Source organism: Lissotriton vulgaris, chromosome 10 (assembly GCF_964263255.1).
Source record: "Lissotriton vulgaris chromosome 10, aLisVul1.2, whole genome shotgun sequence".
Taxonomy (NCBI): domain Eukaryota; kingdom Metazoa; phylum Chordata; class Amphibia; order Caudata; family Salamandridae; genus Lissotriton; species Lissotriton vulgaris.
The window spans coordinates 196,800,495-196,821,336 of record NC_141698.1 but is presented as its reverse complement, the minus strand read 5'-3'; the positions used below and the strand labels follow the sequence as shown (position 1 = coordinate 196,821,336).

General features: G+C 48.8%; 1 protein-coding gene across 1 annotated transcript in view; it reads right to left on the bottom strand.

Moving 5' to 3' along the window:
* SMG1 (SMG1 nonsense mediated mRNA decay associated PI3K related kinase) overlaps positions 1-20,842 on the bottom strand; it is a 1,828,328-nt gene that overhangs the window by 394,514 nt on the left and 1,412,972 nt on the right. Inside the window, exons 52-53 of the mRNA XM_086940872.1 lie at positions 10,975-11,125; positions 10,699-10,888 (exon numbers count right to left, since the gene is read on the bottom strand). Of these exons, the coding sequence (XP_086796998.1) occupies positions 10,699-10,888; positions 10,975-11,125 (341 nt within the window). The remainder of the gene's footprint in view (positions 1-10,698; positions 10,889-10,974; positions 11,126-20,842) is intronic.

The window sequence follows — 20,842 nt, the reverse complement described above, 5'->3', positions numbered from 1 at the left end:
CTCATAAAGAGTACAGGGCTGTTGTGAATCTTAATAAATATCCTGTTTATTTTCATAACACTTGTGTGGTGTCCTTTCACTTGGTGTTCAAGGGGTACATGTGTGGTAAACAGCTGGCTTAACACGCCTTCTTGAGTCTTTAGCCTTAGACTGCTCGTATCCACGCTACTAGGATAGCTGGTCTATAGGTTGACTTACAACCAATCACCATAAGGGTCGTTTGGAACGATACATAGCGGTCGCTAGAATAGCGAACGCTGCATATCGGGCCAACTTCTCACAAGAGTTAGCATTCTTTCCTGCATTAACTCCTCATTATTGGATACATCCCCTTCAGGGGTTATGAACATCTCTCTAATAATATTTCTTTCCCTATCCGTCCTCGCCTTCCAAGCTAAAAGAGCCCCTGCTTTTTCCCCATATTCAAAGTGTTGCTTACAACTTGCCTCCCACCTTTCCCTGCTCTTATTTTCCAATTTCAGGCTGTAACTCAATCTAGCTTTATCCAGTTTTTTACTGCCTCGTCATCACAATATGTGTCTTGCTGTAGAGTCCTTTCCAAAAATCCCTATCTCCTCCTCCAAATTTTGTACTACAACTCGTTCCTCTTTGTTCTTATATGCAGCAAGATTTTGCAATACCCCTCTGATATAGGCCTTGTAAGTATCCCAAACAATGCTTATTGGTGCTGAATTGGCATTAATGATGAAAATTTCCGCAGTTTTTTCCTTCAAAGTGGAAGCAACTCTTGGATCTAATAGAAATGCTTTCTTCAAGGTCCATCTGCCAGATTTCCTTACAGCAATCACCACAGTGTAATACTGACCATACTATGGTCAGATATATGCCCGGGGGATATACACACGTCTTATTTTCCCTGCCCATTCTCTATCGTCCAAATTGTAATCAAGCCTGGAAAAATAATGGTACTTCTTACTATGGAAAGTGTAAGCCCTTTTACCATTCCTTAAATGTCTCCAGGCATCCACCATTCCTAAAGCATGTGTTTTAGTGCCTGTCCTGTTCTTGGTACTTGGGCCTGTGCCCCCCTCCTGCTCTTTGATCTATCGGCTATTGAGTCTAATAATGTATTGAAGTCTCCTCCTATTATTATGGGGGACGATTTCTCTACCAACCTCATATGCAGGTCCACTAAATATTGGGGGTTGTCCATATTTGGGCCGTAGAAACCAACACATATGAAATCTATACCTAAACATCTAAGCGTGACCATCACCCATCTTCCCGAGTCGTCAGTGCTAGATGTCATCAACTCCATCCCTAATCCTTTCCTCACTATTATGGCAACTCCTTTTGTATAGTCCAGTTGGTTGGATGAAACATAACTTTCTATCTAGTTATATTTAGAGAACACCCCTCTACTCTCATCTGCTGTAATATGAGTTTCTTGTATAATACATACTTGGGCTCTTGAAGCTTCCAAGTGTCCCAATACCTCAGGCAAAAAGCCCTGCATTCAGACCATCTGAAGGTGCTCAGCTAGTCAAAAAAGAAATTCTTGTGACCCCCCGACAAAACTCAAAGTGGTGATTATGTGCCTCTTCAAGTTAGTTGTGGTATATTTGCGGTTTTTATGAGACTCTGAGCCTGATTTGTTAGCCTCTTTTTTTTAAATTCTTTATCCCCTATCATATCATTTTAAGTGTGTATACAATTCCAGAAAGAGAGAAAAAAGGGTGTTTCTCAAAAATTAGCAAGCTTATCGTCTCGATGCCTCAACTCCCCTGATAGTATCTACTAGTCGATCAGCTTCCTCTTCTGTCCTTATATTGCTCATTTGGCTATTCCACATTACCCTTAACATGGCAGGGAATTTTAGTTGAGCCTTGGGTCCCAATTTATTCTGCTCACCCATTCTGTTGCCCAGCTCCCACTGTTTCTGGGCGGTTGAATGGCATATGTCTGATCTGATGTTGAACGGAGTATCTCGCATTGCATAAGGGCCATTTTTCAATGCAGATGACAAGATGACATCTTTTACCGCATTGGCTTAAGACGGTGAGGGTTCTTCTTAAAGGGATCTCTATGAACCCACTGTATTTCTGTATTCAGGTCGATGTCCGGTCTATCTTTCAAGACTGTCTCCGATAGTAATTTTATTATAAATTCTTTAAGATTTAGACCCTCTTCCGGCTCCCGGATATTTAAGATCCTCAGATTATTCCTTCTGGCATGATTTTCTAACCTCTCGAGGTCGTCTCTGAGGCTTTCGTTCTCTTTTGTCAAAGTCTCTACTTCCTTTCTATTCTTCATATCCTTCTTTATGGAGCAAACTTCCTCTTCAAGGTTACTGGTTCGAATGGCCACATCATCCAGTTTTTTAGCTAACGCTGAACATGATGCCTGTTTGTCTGCCTGATTGGCCTCAGAGACCTCAATCCGGCCTCGGGGCTCCCTTTTCAGCTCCACTAAGATTCCAACTAGTTTGGCCCCTGAATTTTCTGGCTGTGACAGCTGTGGCTCCACAGGTTCCATTCCTGATGATATCACTGATGACCCAGGAGCTACTTGTTCCACAACATCTCTAATCCTGCTGGTCTGCTCTTCCTCCCCCAAATCCTTCCCTTGTAGAATATTAAACCTATTCTGGGTTGTGATTTGGCATGTTAATAGCTCCATCATGAGGTTCTTTATTTCGTAGTTCCTCACTACCCACCAGGGACTCACCTGGATTGACCGGGTCCACCAAATCCTCCCCACTCTGTCCAGCCTGTCCATTGTCCCCTGAGGCCATTTCCTGTGATAATACCTTATAATAGGCTTTTAAGGAGGGAGTTATTTTGGCTAACAGGGGTGAGGTCTTTTTATTTCTCCCCCTTGGGCTCTTCCCCTGGTTCCCATGATTCTTCTTTAATTTCCCTACTTTTGTAGGTTTTGTAAGGAGCTTGCTGACAGGAAAATGTCCTTTTTTAGTAGAAAAGGGGGTGGTGATGATGAACAGAGTGCTCACTACAGTGATGATTCAATGTGCATGCAAGGTGTGAAGATTTGGCTATGCACCGATCGGGCCATAGCCGTGTGCAGGACTGTTTCGGAAACCTACTGTATACCAAGAGAGGGCCGCCGTAGACTTAGCCAATTACTGAGGCTGTACGGTGGGCACCAACACCACAACAACCTTGTTGGAGTGACCCCTGTATGCCAGAGGCAGGTCACTGTTGAAGTAGTTGTGTGGCCAACATGCCAGGACTCATGAGCATCTGCACAAAGGCCCCATATCCCTTGCTCATTGCACCATCAGGATTCAAGCAAGCCGGGCCGACGACGGCTGAAATGCCAGAAACCGGTCTCCGGAAGCTTGTTTCCTTCCCAGTATAAGAATTGGCTTGGTAGTTTGGTTTGCCCTGTTCCCCTCATGCACTGGGACAGGAACAGACTAATTTGCATGTAGCCAGGTTCTGAGCTGGGATGGTGCAGTGAGCTAAAAAACGGTGATGGATCAAGCCCTGATCTTTGGACTGGGTAAGAGTGGTCTGCTTAATTCAGACACTCTGTTCATCACCACCCCCTTTTCTGAATCATTTTTGTCCACCATAAGCGTGGAAGGGTATACTCAGATGTGAGTCCCTTGCTCATTGCACCATCAGGATTCAAGCAAGACGGGCCAAAGACGGCTGAAATGCCTGAAACTGTCCCCGGTAGCTTGTTTCCTTCCCAGTATAAGAATTGGCTTGGTAGTTTGGTCTGCCCTGTTCCCATGATGCACTGGGCCAGGGTCAGACTAATTTGCATATAGCCAAGTTCTGAGCTGGGATGGAGCCTTTTCTGAATCATCTTTGTTAGTAGAGGCACATTGACTTATCCCCTTAAGGCTATATGCAGCTCCTGGGGCACGAGTGCCCAAAGTGTACCTTGTAATCTGGTCTGTGCAGGCAGTCAGAGGCTCCCCCGCTTCTTACCTTCTGGAGGTAGAACAATCCCCTTCTCCTTGGAAGGCAGGGCTCCACTTACCCGGTCCCTCGTCTGATAGTGCCTGATCTGTGGGAGGTCCCTCCTCCGATGATCGAGTTATGGGGCAAACGCTGCGTTCAGGCTTGTGCTGCATCCGCTATGCTGTGTGCGCGCTGCTCTCACCCGGCGTACTGCCGCAGCAGCCTCACCACGTCAGCTCTGACACGCCCGAACCGGACGGTCTTGAAGGTCCCGGTAGCTCAATCATTGAGGAAGCCTCACAACGTATGTTTTCTTATTCCTTGCTGCGCCTTAGAAAACGCTGTTCATAGGTGATATTCAGAGGCAGGCTACATATGTAGAGGCAGGCTTCATAATTCCGGGGATTGGGGGGGGGGTTTGGGACCAGACAAAATCAGCATAGGTCGAACTAACCCTATATCCCCTTTCCGGTGGTCCGCAACCGTTTACCTCGCGGCCGCCATGTCCCCCCTGCGGTCCAGTAATTTGCAGCTTGACACATATTTAGAGATTTGGATGCTATGCATTATACAGTCCCCTAGTTGTTGAAAATGGAATTGTATGAGAGAATTGCGTTAAGGAAAAAAAATAGCATAATGAGTGGAACCCCAATTGAATCTTTAATCAGACCAAATCGTAATGATGACCCTCACCCCTAAAAATGTTACCATTTGGTTACCGGTTTAAACTGTGGTGTAATATAGTGCTAGCGCTTCAAATCACAAGGGGCCCTTTCGCCCAGGTCTTCTGTATGTTGGACAGTAGCTTGAATTTAATGTACAAGTTACTTACCTTCGGTAATGATATATCTGTAAGAAACAGTAGTTAGTGTTATATTCCTTACCTTAGAATATCCCCACGCGTCAGACTGGATCCGGAAAGTTTGTCAGCGTGTCGCTAGGCGTCGTCTGCGGCTCCGCGTCCATAATCGGCGTCGTGATCGCCGGGATGACGTCGGAGTACTTAGACGCCGCCCTCGCGCGCTGACGCCAGTTCTGTACATAGCATTCCGCACCAGGAACCCAGAGCCATGATCGAAACCGACACTGGTGCCATGAAACTAGGTTCCTGAAAGGGATGTCCTTAACCCTAGATATCGGTTCGCAGAACGGGGAGGATGGGTGGGGCGGTAAGGAATCTAACACTAACTACTGTTTCTTACAGATATATCGTTACCGAAGGGAAGTAACTTGTGCATCTGACAGAAACAGCTTAGAATAGATACCCCAGCAATACCAACCCCGGTGGTGGGTCTGCGAACCAAGATCACACCAGAAAGTCCTGGAGAACAGAATGGTCGAAAAAGTCATCTCTCCAGACTTGGCTGTCCAAGTAGTAGTGTCCAGCAAACGTGTGCAGCGAGGCCCACGTAGCTGCCTGGCAGATGTCCTGCAAGGGGAATCCCAGACCCATGGCAGTAGTAGCCGCCGTGGCGCGAGTGGAATGGGCGTGCAGCCCAACAGGAGGCTCCTTTTTCGCCAAGTAGTAGCAAACCTTGATGCACAAGACGACCCACCGATAAATGGTCCGCTTGTGCACCGCCCGTCCCTTCATTGCGCCGACGTAACCAACAAAGAGTGGGTGGTCTACCCGGAACTGGCGTGTGCGATCTAGATAGAAGGAGAGCCACGTTTTGGGTCCAGACGGTGGAGCCTCTCTTCCTCTTTCGAGGGATGCGGAGGCAGAAAGAAGATGGGCAAGGCGATGGACTGCCAGATATGAAAGGCTGTGACCACCTTGGGCAGGACAGAAAGACGAATCCTCAAAACAACATTGTCCCGATGGACAGAGAGGAAAGGAGGCTTAGAAGATAGAACCTGGAGTTCACTCACTCTCCTGGCAGAGGTGATGGCAACCAGGAATGCAGTTTTAAGAGTCAGAAGACGAAGAGGACAGTTATGAAGTGGCTCAAATGGAGCGCACATCAGATAAGTCTGTACAAGGTTCAAGTCCCACTGAGGCATCACGAAGGGAACAGGAGGAAATATCTGTGTGATGCCTTTCAGGAATATATTTACAACAGGGGACTTGAAATGAGGAGGCTGATCAGGAAGCCTTAACAATGCTGAAATGGCAGAGAGGTAACCTTTGATGGTACCCAGAGCAGAGCCCTGCTGGGCAAGAGAAAGAAGGAAGAGGAAAACTTCTGAAAGGGGGGCAGAGAGTGGATCCACACCCTTTGCTGTGCACCATGCCACAAATATGTTCCACCTGCAGGCGTATACCGTTTTTGTGGAGGGAAGCCTGGCTGCCAGAATCACATCACAGACTTCAGGAGGCAAGTCAAATGGCCTTAACTGCCGCCGCTCAATCTCCACGCATGTAGGTGGAGACTGGACAGGTTGGGTTGGAGGACCGTCCCCTGCTGCTGCGACAGAAGGTCCTTCTGAAGAGGCAGACAAATCGGGGGATCGACTGACATGCTGAGTAGCTTGGGATACCAGTATCTTCGTGCCCAGTCCGGAGCCACAAGGATGACTTGGGCCCAGTCTCGCCTGATCTTCAGCACTCTGGGCAGAAGTGGTATAGGCCGAAAGGAGTACAACAGACCGCAGCTCCACTCGTGACGAAAAGCGTCGCAGAGCGAGTGCCGCCTTGGAAATTCCAACGTGCAGAACTGATGACATTGCGTGTTCTCTTCGGTGGCGAATAGATCTAAACAAGGCTCTCCCCACTGTTGAAAGAGACCTTGTGCCACTTCCTCATTCAGACGCCATTCGTGATCCATCATGCACCGGCGGCTGAGTTCGTCCGCTCTGGCATTCAGGGAACCTGCCAGGTGTTGAACCACCAGGGTGACGCCCTGGTGTTCCAGCCATGTCCAGAGGCGCAGAGCCTCCTGACAAAGGGTCCATGACCCCACCCGGCCCTGTTTGTTGCAGTACCACATGGCGATGGTGTTGTCCGTGAACACTTGCACTACACTCCCCCGGACAGAGGGGAGGAATGCCTTCAGTGCAAGCCGTATCGCCCGAAGCTCCAGAAGGTTGATGTGGGGCTGGAACTCCGCCGGAGACCAGAGGCCTCTGATCTCCGCCGCTCCTATGTGGCCCCCATAGCCCAGGAGGGACGCTTCCGTCACAACTACGTGCTCCGGTTGGGGTAGGGAGAGGGATCTGCCACTGACCCAATCGCGGTCCGTGAGCCACCACTGCAACTGTCTTGCAGTGCCCTCGGAGATCAAGACATGGTCGGACAAGTTGCCCTGATGCTGGGCCCACTGAAACTTCAAGTCCCACTGCAGAGCCCGCATCCGCCACCTGGCGTGATGCACCAGAAGGATGCAGGAGGCCATCAGCCGCAGAAGCCGCAGCGTCAACCTGACCGAGACCCGGTATAAAGGCTGAAATCGGAATCAGAGCCTGAATATCCCGAACCCGCTGTTCGGGAGGATAAACCCGAAACTGAGCTGAGTCTAGAACCGCTCCGATGAAGAGGAGCTTCTGAGAGGGACACAGGTGTGACTTCGGCACATTGATGGAGAACCCCAGCAGGTGCAGGAGGTCGGCCGTAGTCTGGAGGTGGCTGACGACTGTCTGGGGCGAGCCCACCTTCAACAACCAGTCGTCGAGGTAGGGGAAGACTGAAACCCCTAACCAGCGCAGATGAGCTGCGACCACCGCCATCACTTTCGTGAACACCCGTGGGGCACTGGTAAGGCCAAAGAGGAGCACGGTAAACAAAGTGCTCGTGGCCTACCATGAACCGCAGGTAACGCCGGTGGGCCGGCAGGACAGGGATGTGAAAATAAGCGTCCTGCAAGTCCAGCGCTACCATCCAGTCTCCAGGGTCTAGGGCAGCTAATACCTGAGCCAACGTCAGCATCTTGAACTTTTCCTTCCGGAGGAAGCCGTTGACGTTCCGTAGGTCCAAGATAGGGCGTAGGCCCCCTTTGCCCTTCTTGGGTACCAGAAAGTAGTGGGAGTAGCAACCACGTCCTACTTCTGGCCCAGGAACGCGCTCGATGGCCCCCTTGGCCAAGAGGGCCGTAACTTCCTCCTGCAGAAGTGTCAAGTGATCCCCCGACACGCGGTGGCACTGCGGTGGCATGGCTGGAGGGGACGCCTCGAAGGGGAGGGAGTAGCTCCTTCGGATGATTTGCAGCACCCACCTGTCCGATGTGACAGTGCGCCAGAGGTGGTGGTGATGGCGAACCCTGCCCCCCACCGGCGTCACATGGGCCTGAAAGCACGGACTAGGGGGGTTTTGAGGCGGATGCTGCAGGGGTAGGTGTGGACTGGCTGATACCGTGGACCCCGACCACCGCTACAGCGGTTCCCACGTCCGCCACCGCGTTGGATGTTAGTCTGCGGTGCGTGGCTCGTGGCACTTGTGAGGGCGCCCCTTCCTTGGCCACGAAAAGAGCAAAAGGCACCCGTTTGCTGGCACGGGGCTGAGAGGCCCAAGGACTTGGCCGTAGCCCTGGAGTCCTTAAAGCGCTCAAGCGCATGGTCAGCCTTGTCGCCAAAGAGGCAACAGCCATCGAACGGCATGTCCATAAGTGTGTTTTGGACATCAGCCGAGAAATTGGCGGACCTCAACCAGGCGTGACGACTAATCACCACCGTCGTTGCCAATGCTCTGCCCAGAGAGTCGGTAGAGTCCAGCCCACACCGGATGGAATACCGTGCCGCATCCCGGCCCTCCACCAGGGCTTGGCCGAGTTTAGCCCGTACCACCAACGGGCATTCTGGCAGCACGGCCGCGACCGTGTCCTACAGAGAGTGGGTGTAGCGGCCCAAGAGGCATGCGGTTTTAACTGACCGCAATCCCAAACTTAGGGAGGAGAATATCTTCTTCCCGTAATTCTCGTACCTCTTTGATTGCCCTTCGGGGGGAGCCGACGAGAATGCGGTCTGGGAATTGGAGGCCTGGATAACCAGGCTCTCAGGGGTGGGGTGGGTAGACAGAAAGCAAGGGTCACCCGGAGCCAGGCGGTGGCGTCTGGCCACGTTCCTATCCACAGGCTGCCCTGTAGCGGGCCTGGACCAAGTTCCCAAAAGAACGTCTAACAAGGCCTCATTAAACGGCAGCAGAGGCTCGGCCGAGCTTGAATGCGGGTTAAGGACCTCAGTGAGGAGGTTAGTCCTCACGGCTGCGATGGGGAGCTTAAGGCCCAAGGCCTTGGCCGCCCTCATCAGCACCACGCTGTAAGCTCCATAGCCACGCTAGGAGGGAAGACAAAACCAGTGTTGGGCGTAGTGTCCAGACCAATGGCCTCCCCAAGCTCTCCTGTCCAGTCCGCAGAAGACTGACACTCACGTGCCAGAGGGTCCTCAGACCCCTCCCAATCCTCCTCATCACCCACTGACTGGTACTCTGGCTCAAAAGATGGGGCCGGGTCATTGAAATAAAAATCTCCCAGCGGCGTCTGATACGGCGCCGCACCGGCGCCGGACCGAATCGATGGCAGGGCCAGGGATGACGTTGTCCAGGGACAGCGCCGGGGGAGACACCCGTGGGGCCGGCGAGGTGAGGTCGACCGGCGGCGACCCTGATCCGGAACCGGCCCCAGTGGGGCCCTGCGGCGTCGGGACCGAAGTCGCCGACGGCACCGGGGCCGAAGCACCCGACAGCGCCGAAGCACCCGGCCAGCGTGGGGACCCAGTCCCAAGCGGCTCCGACTGGGTAGCGAGCGACTTCATGGCCATGAGGAAGTCGGCAATCTCCCCCGGCTTCGCGTCATGCCCAGGGACCGGCGGGTGTGGGACCGGCGGTGAGACGTGCGGCTCCAGCGGAGACGTGCGGCTCCAGCGGAGCCGCGTGGGCGGTTTCGCCTGTACCACCGGCCGCATCGCGCGAGCGTCGGGGGGAGTCAGAAGAGCGATGGTGCCTCTTCGACTTCTTGTGCCTCTTACCTGAGGACTTCGAGCCCGAAGACCGGTGACGACTCCCGGAACTGTGTTGGCTCCGGCCCTGCGACCGGTCCCTCGACCTCCTTTCGGACCGGGACCTCGAGCGGGGCAGACGGCCGAAGCTCGAGTCCCTTACGGGACCGCTCCAGTCTAGCCTTAGACGTCAGGACCCGGCAGTCGGAGCAGGACTTGTTGTCGTGGTCCAGGCACAAACAGTGCAGGCACCGGCCATGGGGGTCGGTAACCGACATCAGTTGGTTGCAGTCGGCGCAGGGCTTGAACTCGGGCATCCCTACCGGCACCGTCTGAGTCGATAGACTTCGAAAAATGGATCAAAAAGGATCTCAAAAGGTTAGTCAAAAAGTGACTTGGGTACAACTTTTTCCAGATCTGCGCTAGCTGGCGCGGAAAAAAGAACTGACGTCAGCACGCGGAGGCGGCTTCTAAGTACTCCGACAACGTAATCACGGCGCCCACGAGGGACGCGAAGTTGCGGACGACGCCTACTGAAGCGCATGGGTACTGCTAAGCAAAAAAATTCCGAATCCAGTCTGACGCCTGGGGATATTCTAAGGTAAGGAATCTATCACTAACGTGTGTCTTTCAGATACATAGATCAAGATCAATCATTTATGATCACAGATGAAACCAGTGGCACATCTAAATAAAACTTAGGTATAGAAAGGTTTTGTTAATTAGACCCTTAGTCTTTATTCAGACGCTGTAGTAAAAAGTCTGCGTGGGTGAGTAGAGAGACTTTTTAAAGCAAGGCCATTAAGGCCAAAAATGAACAAAGAGTTTAGACAGATATTACTATTTAAAATATCTTCACCACTGACCGGGCCTTTTCATGAAGACCCAACATTTCACATATCTTGAATTATAATCCATTCAATATAAGTGTATTTACCTGACAAAGCTAGAGAGAAGGTACCACATAATCTGAAGAATTCCTTGACTGTTTGAAGCCTTTTCAGAAAGAATATCTCTTCCAGCACTTGACGGTGGTTATCATCATCAAAGAAATTAACTTGTGTGCTGCGCGCTTCACGGATTATGTCAATCTTCCGCCATGCCAATGGGATCTCCATTTTGTTTAACTGTAAATATGAAAATATTATTTACACATTTACAATAGGATGTAATTGTTTTTTACAATCTGATATACTATGAAGTAAAACAATACCTTTTCAATCAACAACCCAAATGCAGTTTCGACTTGGGCAAACATCCCATCAAATGCAACTAAAAGCATCTGGCCAGCTGACATTTTAGGTGTTTCATCACCAGAACCATTTCTTGGCTGAATTAGGTCACCATACTGTGTATGCAGCATCCTAAAAAGTAAATATAAGGTAATTAAAATACAGCAGATAATTACCTTCCATTATTTTAAGGCATAAAAAATGTGGTCAACAGGCATCAGGGTGTTACTTGTGATTACAATGTCTGTAGTTGATACAGTAGATTCCTTATCTTTATATTTCCATGTAAGAGAGAAATAGAAACAATCGTATGAACAGAAAAAGCGTGTGTGGGGGTTTTCCCAGCAGTAGAAGTATCAATATCATAGGTGTACAGGAGGCCCAGCCACACCATATACTACTTATGCCATCTACAACTGTTATAGGGTAGAAAACCTAAAAGCATGTCTGGCAGAAGGATGGAGGACAACAAGGAATCTACAGTATGATATAGTATAAATAAGAAACACTGCTATCAAAGGGTAAGCAAAATCTTCTAATGACTAAGTAACTCCCTATAATTAATACATGTTTATACGTCACACCAAGTAAACAACTATGCTAATGCTATGCACCTCTTTAAGTACCTCAAATCCATGTAGTGGAATAATTGATACTGTAAAATTCACTAGAATCTACAAACTTAGGTCCCCTAATTTAGGTGCCAAAGTTACTTAGCTTCTGTAACGCTATTTCTAGTGGATGCAAAACCTTCCCACAGATCCCACACCTTACGAATATCCTACCAACTATCAGACTGAAAACTTTCCCCTGGATATAACTCTCCAGCACCGCCAGGTAGCACTATGCCCTTTCAGCCACTCCTCTGCCTGATAGACATGATTACATTGCACTATATCAGGTGCTAACTAGCGGGCTGGCATAATTTGCTGGTACTTTGCCTGCACTCCATTGAAGAGTTTGGTGATAAATTTGCAGAAAGAGAAAGTGAAAGCCATTAATATGATACTTGAAAGTGGGTGGTGGGTATACCTTTCTGCAGATTCCCAATTTATGAATGAGTTTATAAATAATATATCGCAGGGAGGTGGGACTGAGTAGTGCAATTTCACCCAGAAAGTCAAGCAACACAAACCATGCTATCAGTTGTGTGTGGTTTGGTTGTGAGGCAATAACGTTTAGCAAAAGTGTACAAAGTTGATTGTATGGCTGCTCGGCAGATGTCTGGCACTAGAGTGCCTTTTTCGAGAGCAGTGGAAGTAACTATGGCCCTAGTGAAGTTGGCAGGGAAATGGAGATTCTTATTAGCAATATGGTTGCAGATCTTGATAGAGAGGGTAACCCAACATAAAATGAGAATGTGTTTACAGCCTTGTGCACCTTTGCTCTCGTAAAGACCCAAAGATCTGATCATCCACACGGTCCTGTAGATGTAAGTAGGACAGTGCACAGCTGGCTCCTGTCTAACCAACTGCTTTTCCTCAGTGGTTGGATGAGGAGGAGGGCAGATATCCGGAATAGGAATACACTGGCCCATATGAAAGTCAGATATCACTATGGGCAAGAACAAGGGGCAGGTGCAGAGGAACAACATATCTGGATACAAAAACTCAGGGAAAGGTGAACGGTGAGGTCCTGAAGTTCTTTGGACCTAAAAGATTAATTGCTACCACTAATACGGTCTTCAAAGTGAGAAGTTGGACTGGGAAACTGAGCACCGGCTTGAATGGAGATGCCATTAAGCAAGTCAACACAAGATAAATATCCCACCGAGGAACAATAAATGAAAGACAGGATTTGCAAGGGTTTAGGCCTTCTGACTCAGTTATTTGCTTTTTCCAATGACCGGCTTAAATGGATTTTGTAGAGGCTTTCCTGGCAGTAAAGCTGATATCCGCCACCTCATGAGACAGGTAACATCAATCTATTTGGCAGTGCACATGAGCAGCTACAGTATTTGGGGATTGGAATGGTGGTCTTGACCATCCTGTTTTGAGAGTAGCTCCATTCCATCAGGGAGAGGAAGAGGCGGCCAAATGTAGAGTGCCACCTCATCGGTGCATCCAATTCTCCTTGCTTAATCAAGTGCAATCAACTGTGCTTGATCCAACCGCACTTTTGGTAGACCTTGCGACAGAAGAAGAATCAGTGAAACCATGTATAGAAAGCTAGAGACCACATGACATGCTGAACATAAAGGTATCCCAGAGGGACTCATTCACTCGGGCGTGTATTGAACAAATCTGAGGACACCTCCTGTTCTGGTCCACAGTGAGGAGATAAATAAGTCACTTACTTTCGGTAACACCTTAACTTTTAGAGACCCTGTCTAGCTGTGGATTCCTAGCCTTAGAATATTCCCCAAGCATCAGGCTAGATCTGGAAATTTTTTAGCAATCATCTTGCGTGCCACTAGGTAGTGTGGTCAGCTCCATGTGGCATCATCCACGCTGACAGGGATGTGTGCAGGGCCTATATAGGCACTACTTCAGCACACTGATCTCAGTTCTTGACTGTTTTTCTGCACCAGAACCATGGAGCCAAGCTGAGGGGAAATTACTAATATGCCAGAAGTGAGGTCCTGAAGGATCTCAATGCGAGAGAACAGTTCACAGACCAGGGAGGATCGGTAAGGAGTCCAAAGTTAAACAGAGTCTCTGCCAGATAAGGCTTTACCAAAGGTGAGTAACTTGTCCATCTGATAGAGACTACTAGACTCAGATTCCATACCTTAGTATAGACACCAAAGCAATCTCTAATCAGAGGTGGGTCTAAGGAATGTCTTAGACTAGTCTGGAGGAACAAACTGTCCTTGCTTGACCTGACTGTTGAGGCAGTAGTGTTTGGCAAACAATGTACAGTGATGCACTGTAGCTGCCAGACAGATGTCCAGGTCTGGGACTCCTATCTAATGCAGTAGTCGCAGCTGTTTCTCTAGTGGCGTGAGCTCTTAAACCAACAGAGGATTGTGTCATGCCCACTGCGTAGCACATCTTAATGCCAAGGATGATCCATCGAGAGATAGTTCTCTTTTGAATTGCCTTCCCTTTCTTTGCCACTGCAAATCCAACAAAGAGTTAATCGTCCACCGGAATTCTTTGGCACGATCAATATAGAACAATAATGCTCTTTTTGGATCCAGACGGTGGAGTCTCTCCTCTTCTTCAGAAGGTTAAGGGGAGGGGGTGGGCCCTTAGGCAGGGTGATGTTTTGCCAAACGTGAAAAGGTGTGACCACCTTGGGGAGAAAGAATACCTGGGTTGTAAGAAACAGCTTGTCTGGGAAGAATGAAGTGTAAGGAGGGTCAAACTAAAGTGCTTGCAATTGGCGAACTCTCCTGGAAGATGTTATCACAACAAAGAAGAACATTTTTTTTTAGTGTTATGAGCTGAAGAGGACAGCTGTGCATTGGCTCAACACATGCGGATGATCAGAACTAAATAAAAAACCCACTGGGGCATAATGAAGGGCGGGGAAAAAAAACGTGCTAATAACCTTTAAATAATCTAGTCATAGCAGGGAAGTTAAACAGGCAAAGTTGATAAAGCAGCCGTAGAAAGACAGAAGTGAATGGCGGACAGATATCCTTTTACTGTGCCCGAAACAAAGCCTTGCCGGGCCAGGGATAGAACAAAAAGGAGAACTTCCCATAAAGGTGCTGACACAGGATCAGCTGATTTGGATATATACACCAAGCCACAAACATGTTCCACCGGAAGACGTGGATGGTTTTGGGAGAAGAATGCCTGGCTGCTCGAATAACCTCAGATATCTCGGGAGGGAGATCAAACACCCTCCAATGTTACCCGTCAAACTCCACGCAGGAAGGTGGAGTGTGGACAGGTTCGGGTGCAAAACTATGACCTCGTGCTGCGACAGAAGATCCTCCCGAATGGGCAGCCTGACTGGAGGACAGATATTCAGGAATTCAGGATACCTTACACTCAGTGCCCAGTATAGCGCCTCAAAGATGACTTGAGCCTGGTTCTTCTTGAGGACTCTGGACAGGAGTGGTATCGATAGACAGGCATATAGGAGCTCTGAGCTCCACTCATGACAAAATTCATCTCTAAACAAGTGCAGCCTTAGAAACTCTAGCGCTCAGAATTGCTGACATTGCTCGCTCTTGGCAGTGTTGAAGAGATCTAGCCAAGACTCTCCCCAATCTTTGAAAAGTTCTTGCACTACCTCCAGATGAAGACGCCATTCATAATCCACTAGGCATTGACAGCAGAGTTTGTCTGTACCAATGTTCAGAGAGGCCGCAAGATGTTGAACAACTAAGATTATGTCCTGATGTTGCAGCCATGTCCAGAGACGTAAAGCCTCTTGACAAGTGTACCCAACCTCACCCAGCCCTCCTTGCAGAATACCACATGGCGGTTGAAACGAAATGCTTTTTTCTGGATGGTCACCCCCAAATTGTTCGACAGATAGTGCAGGCTTTTTGACTCAGAGTGAACCTGAGGCCTGCTAATCAGAACCCAGTGACAGTGCCCTGACCCTAAAGTGTATGTTGAATTGGTTGCACCCAATTGGAAATGGCTAATTTACTTGTATGTTTCTAATGTATGGCACCCTGCAAGATAGAAGGGTAACCCAGGGCTTGCAGCACTGGTGTGCCACCTTGCAACACCCTCCCGAAGTAAAACGTGTGCCCCAGTCTGCCACTGCATACTGGTAGAGCAGTCATATACTGCTAGCCCTACTTTGTCATTTAAAGCAATGGCAAAGGCACCACTTCCCCTGTGCATATGGGTAAGCCAACCCCTCGAGCACGCCTATCGAGTCCTAAGGCAAAGTGAGGCATATGACACAGGCAGGACATGTCCAATACATCTCCTGACAGTAAACATGCAAAACTACTATTTTTACAGTGTAAAGACTTGTTAGTCCAATTGCCAAGTACAGGATTACACACTGACACCCTCCGCTGCGGTGCAATCAATGTGGGCACTCCAAGTTATCAAACATGTCATTATATTAAGCCCAACTTCTATCTCAAGTCAAATTAATGTAAGTTGTTTCAGTGTGCAGCTTTAGCAAAGCTGTCACTTTGTTCCCTTTAAAACTCCTGAGCCCTCCTGGGCACACATGGAGCCTGTTCCACGAGAGAGCGTTCTGCCCTCCTGTAGGGACATGACAACTCCTCTCAGGAAGGAGAACAATGAGGGATTGCATGTCAGGGAGGTGTTACCTCCCTCCTGCAGGAAGCCGCTTATGTGTTTGTCCCAAAAGGCAGTCTTTGAAGGAGAAGCCACGTTTGAAGTGCAAATGTGCCACACTAGGGAGGATAGAACTGCTTGAGGACGACTCCTTCTGTGAAGCTAACTATTCTTGAGGACATTGCTGGTCTCCCTCACGAGCTCCCTGATGGAGTTGTTCGCCCCAAGTACTTCGAACCGCCTGTAATGACACTTGCCCACATTTTTATTGAAGATTACAAGTGTCAAAATCGATAACTTTGCCAAGGTTTGTTTGCAGTAGAGTGAAATTGCTTTATTTTTGATTGCTTGTAAAATCTATATCTCCTGAACCTTCTAGTGGATCTTCTAGGGTCTAAAATCTTATAAAAATACAAAATATGTTTATACATTTGTGTCAAATTTCTGGAGTGTTGTGTCAATTTCTTCTTTAATTGCTTAGGTGCCTTTAAATGCTTTACATTTGTTCCGTAGTGTATGCCACAGCCACCCAGGGTTGTACTGAGGGTTTGACAAAAGAAACCCAAGGGTCCTAAAGGGGTCGGTAAGTATTACATGCGGAGGTCACACAACCACATCATATAATACACCCCATTTCCTCACAGCAGTGGTGTTGCCCGTGAACACCTGAAGTAGCCTTCCCTTGATGAAAGAAAGAAGGGCTTTTAATGCCAGTTGGATCGCTCTCAGCTGAATCAGACTGATGTTGAGCAGAGACTTTGCCGGAAAGAAGAGGCCTCCGTTCTCAACCTATACTAGGTGGGAGCCCCATCCCAGAAGTGACGCATCTGTGTGAGCTAGCAGTGGGGAAGAGAAGCATGTTTGTGGGGGCAGGCTGGACAATACCAGTCAGACAGCAAACTAAAAGACTATAAGGGTTAAGGGGGTACCTCTCAGGTACCCTCTGGCTGCATGTGTGAATAAATCCATCATTGGAATCAGTTAGAAGTTATTAATATGAGATGTTTGCTATCAAACACCTTTGGTTTCAGTGAAGCCATTGTGGAGCTGGGGAAATCATAATCACCAGTGCCCAATACATATACTTAAGGAATCGACTTGGACATCACAGGGACATACCTGCTCACGTGGATATGTCCACACATGTAATATAATGCACCCTGCCTTAGGGCTGTAAGGCATGCTCTAGGGGTGACTTGCATATACTACATGCAGTGTCTGCAGGATCGGCAATGTTGTGTTTTTACTTGTCAGCACCATTTCACGTAGCCTACAACAACGTCTGCATGAGATGGTGAGGGGTCCCTTAGGGTAGCACAATACATGCTGCAGCCCTTAGGGACCCTCTTTATTACCCATGCCCTACGTACCAGTGGTAACATTTACTAGGAGCTTACAGGGGTGCTAAAGGTCTTGCCAACTGGGTAACAATTGCAGCGTTTTAGGGAAAGAGATCTGGCACTGGAGACGTTGACAGCAGGAATTCAGTGCACTTCAGAAAATGAGACTACTAACCTTTCCCATGAGAGTCTTCATCATAAGTGAAAAAAACCTGGAAAGGCCATCTGCATTGGCATGGTCAGTCTCAGGTCTATGCTCCACTGTAGGGTCCATTTCCTGTGGGAGATGGACCACCTCAACAGTTTGGGGGTTTCATCTTTCATTTGCTTCAGCAATCTGTGGTCAGTTTGAAGAAGTAAGTGAGTACCAAACAGGTAGGATCTCAACTTCTTCATGGACCAAGCCGCAGCAAAGGCTTTCCTCTCAATGGCACTCAACGCTGCCCTTTGGGGAGTAACCTCCTGCTAATGAAAGCAACAGGCTGATCAAGGCCATCTTTGTTGATCTGGGATAGGACCGCTCCTATTCCATGCTTAGAGCAATCAGTCTGCACTATGAACTGCTTAGAATAATCTGGAGCTTTTAGAAAGAGTGATACACTCATTGCTTCCATCAGTGTCTCAAAAGCCTTTTGACAGCTCACTGTCCACCTCCTTTGGCAATTTCTTGGAGGTCAGCTCTGTGAGCAGTGCAACAATGGTACATTACCCCATCACAAACCTTCTGTAGTACCCAGTCAAGTAAAGGAATGCCCTGAACTTGAATCTGGGCAGGCAGAGCTACTCAGTCAACAAATGTCTGGATCTTGGATAGTAAGGGTTGAACTTGGCCTTCACCTACAAAGTGGCCCAAGTATACAACAGAGCCTTGCCCTATCTGGCACTTGCTTGCCCTGATAATGAGGCCTCCACACTACAAAGCCTTAAGGACCTTTCCAAGGTGGATCAGGTGATCCTGTCAAGTGTAGCTAAAGACGGGAATATCTAGATATGCTGCACTGAAAGACTTCAACCCAGCAAAGACTTTATTCCCAACCATTGGAAGGTGGCAGGGGTATTCTTTTGTCCAAATGGCATTGCTGTGAATTGATAATGTCTGGGCTCAAGGATGATGATTTTTCTTTTGCTGCTGGGATCAGACCAATCTGCCAGTACACCGATGTCAAATCAAAAGTACCGAGAAACTTGGCTGTCCCTTGCCTGTCAATAAATTCATTATCCAATGGGATAGGGTGCGCATATGCCTTAGTGAGAGCATTGAAACCTCTATCATCCACACAAAACCTCAGCTCTGGTTAAGCACCTTTGAATTGAGACTTGGGTATTAAGACCACTTGGCTAGCCCCGGGACTTTCAGAGGGTTCAATCACCCATAGCTTCAGCCGGTTGCTCACTTGAGCTCTGATGCTTTCCATTACTTGGTAGACTGTCTGTTTGCTTTTTGACAGGCAGGCTGTCACCAGTGTCCATAACATGGGTAAACCAGATAGTCTGATATGGGGTGAATGAAAAGAACCCAGCCTACTGCTCCAGGACTTGCCTGCAGTCTGCTTGCTGTTGGGCAGAGAGGGTGTCTGAGGCGACAACTCCATCAACTGACCCATCTTTAGAGCTGTGGGAGAGAAGGTCAGGGAGAGGCTCACTCTATTATTTCTAATTCTCATTTGTGACCATCAGCATGGCCACATCAGTCCTGTCATGGAAAGGCCACTGGAGTCAAGCTATCCTGGCTGATGACAGCTGATAGCCAGAAACAAGCATCCTAGGATGCTTGATTCCGGTCCAGGGAAGACATGGCTTGGTAGTTCGGGCTGGACTGTCCCCATGAGGCACAGGGTCAAGGTTGATTTGCATATGGCCATGTCTGAACTGGTGTGATGTGGAGTGCAAAAAAACAATGGATTTAGGCCCAGATCTCTTTACTGGGGTGAATGTATGACATTGTTCTGCATTCTGTCCATCAACTGTTGTTTTTGCATTTGTCACCCCGAGTGGGACGGGTATGCTCAGACGTGAGTCCCGTGCTCTCCACACCACTGGAGTCAAGTTATCCTGGCTGATGACGGCTGATAGCCAGAAACCGGTCCTCGGAAGCTTGTTTCTGGTCCAGGGAAGACATGGCTTGGCAGTTCGGGCTGGACTGTTCCCATGAGGCACAGGGTCAAGGCTGATTTGCATATGGCCATGTCTGAACTGGGGTGGTGTGGAGTGCAAAAAAAAAAAACGATGGATTTAGGCCCATATCTCTGTACTGGGTTTAATGTATGACTTTGTTCTGCATTCGGTCCATCAACTGTTTTTGCATGGAAAGGCTTTAGGCGGTTCACATGGATGACCCAGTGAGGGCTCCGGCTAGTGCCTTGGCCAACTAAGTTGGTGACCTCACCTTTCCTTTTAATGATATGGTAGGGACCACTCCATTTGTCATTGAGGGCCCTGGGAGCAACAGGCTCCAGTGCCCATATCTTCTGCCCTGGTTGAAACTCCTTCACCGGGCTGGGGTGGCGCCTATAAAGGATCTCCGCACATCTATTCTGGAGCGGAGCTGGACGACCCCGCGCGGAGCTGGACAATGCCACCTACCGCCGTGCAGGGCTACTGCTCACAAAAAATATCCGGATCCAGTTTGACGGCCGGGGATAATTCTAAGGTATGGAGGCATCCAACCCCACTAGCATTCTGTAGGTCTAAATAACGTCTTGCATCGGTGTAATGAAGGAGGAGTAAGTTGTCCACCTCTTCACAATAGCGACATTGTTGGGAACATTTTGGATCCCCCGGCCTGTGTCTGAATCCGAGTCAAACAGGGCCTCCGAACCTCTGATAGTACAGATGTCAAAAAGGAGGGTAGGAAAGGATTTTAGTCTAGTTGGTTGCGCCTTGGTGATTTTGTGGAACGATATCAGCCTCCAGTGGGTTAACTTTGGTTCGCGCTTGGAGAGGGGTGTTAGGATCAGATCCGGCACAATGTCACTAGTATGGGCTTAAGCATGTATGGGACTGGTGAGGGCAGAAGTCTGGACCAGCCCCTGAAGGGAGCTGAAAGCAGGCTTGGTGGCATCAGTTGGTGCTGGGGTTGGGCCTGCCAGGCAAAGTGCGACTGGGGGCCCCTGTGGTTTTGTAGGGCTTGAAGGTGCTCCAGAGGGAGCAGGTAAAGTCTTGAAAATTTGAAGTGTGACCTTTTTGAAGTGCTTCTGCTCCGAGGACAACAGCAACCCGGGAAATTAAGAATTCGTCAAGATCAGCCACTGAATGGTCCTTTAAGTATTAGGACGCCAGGGAAGAAGGGTCCTAACGAGTACCGGCGGCATAGCTTCTTGCCAGATTGGCAAGAGGGGGTGAAA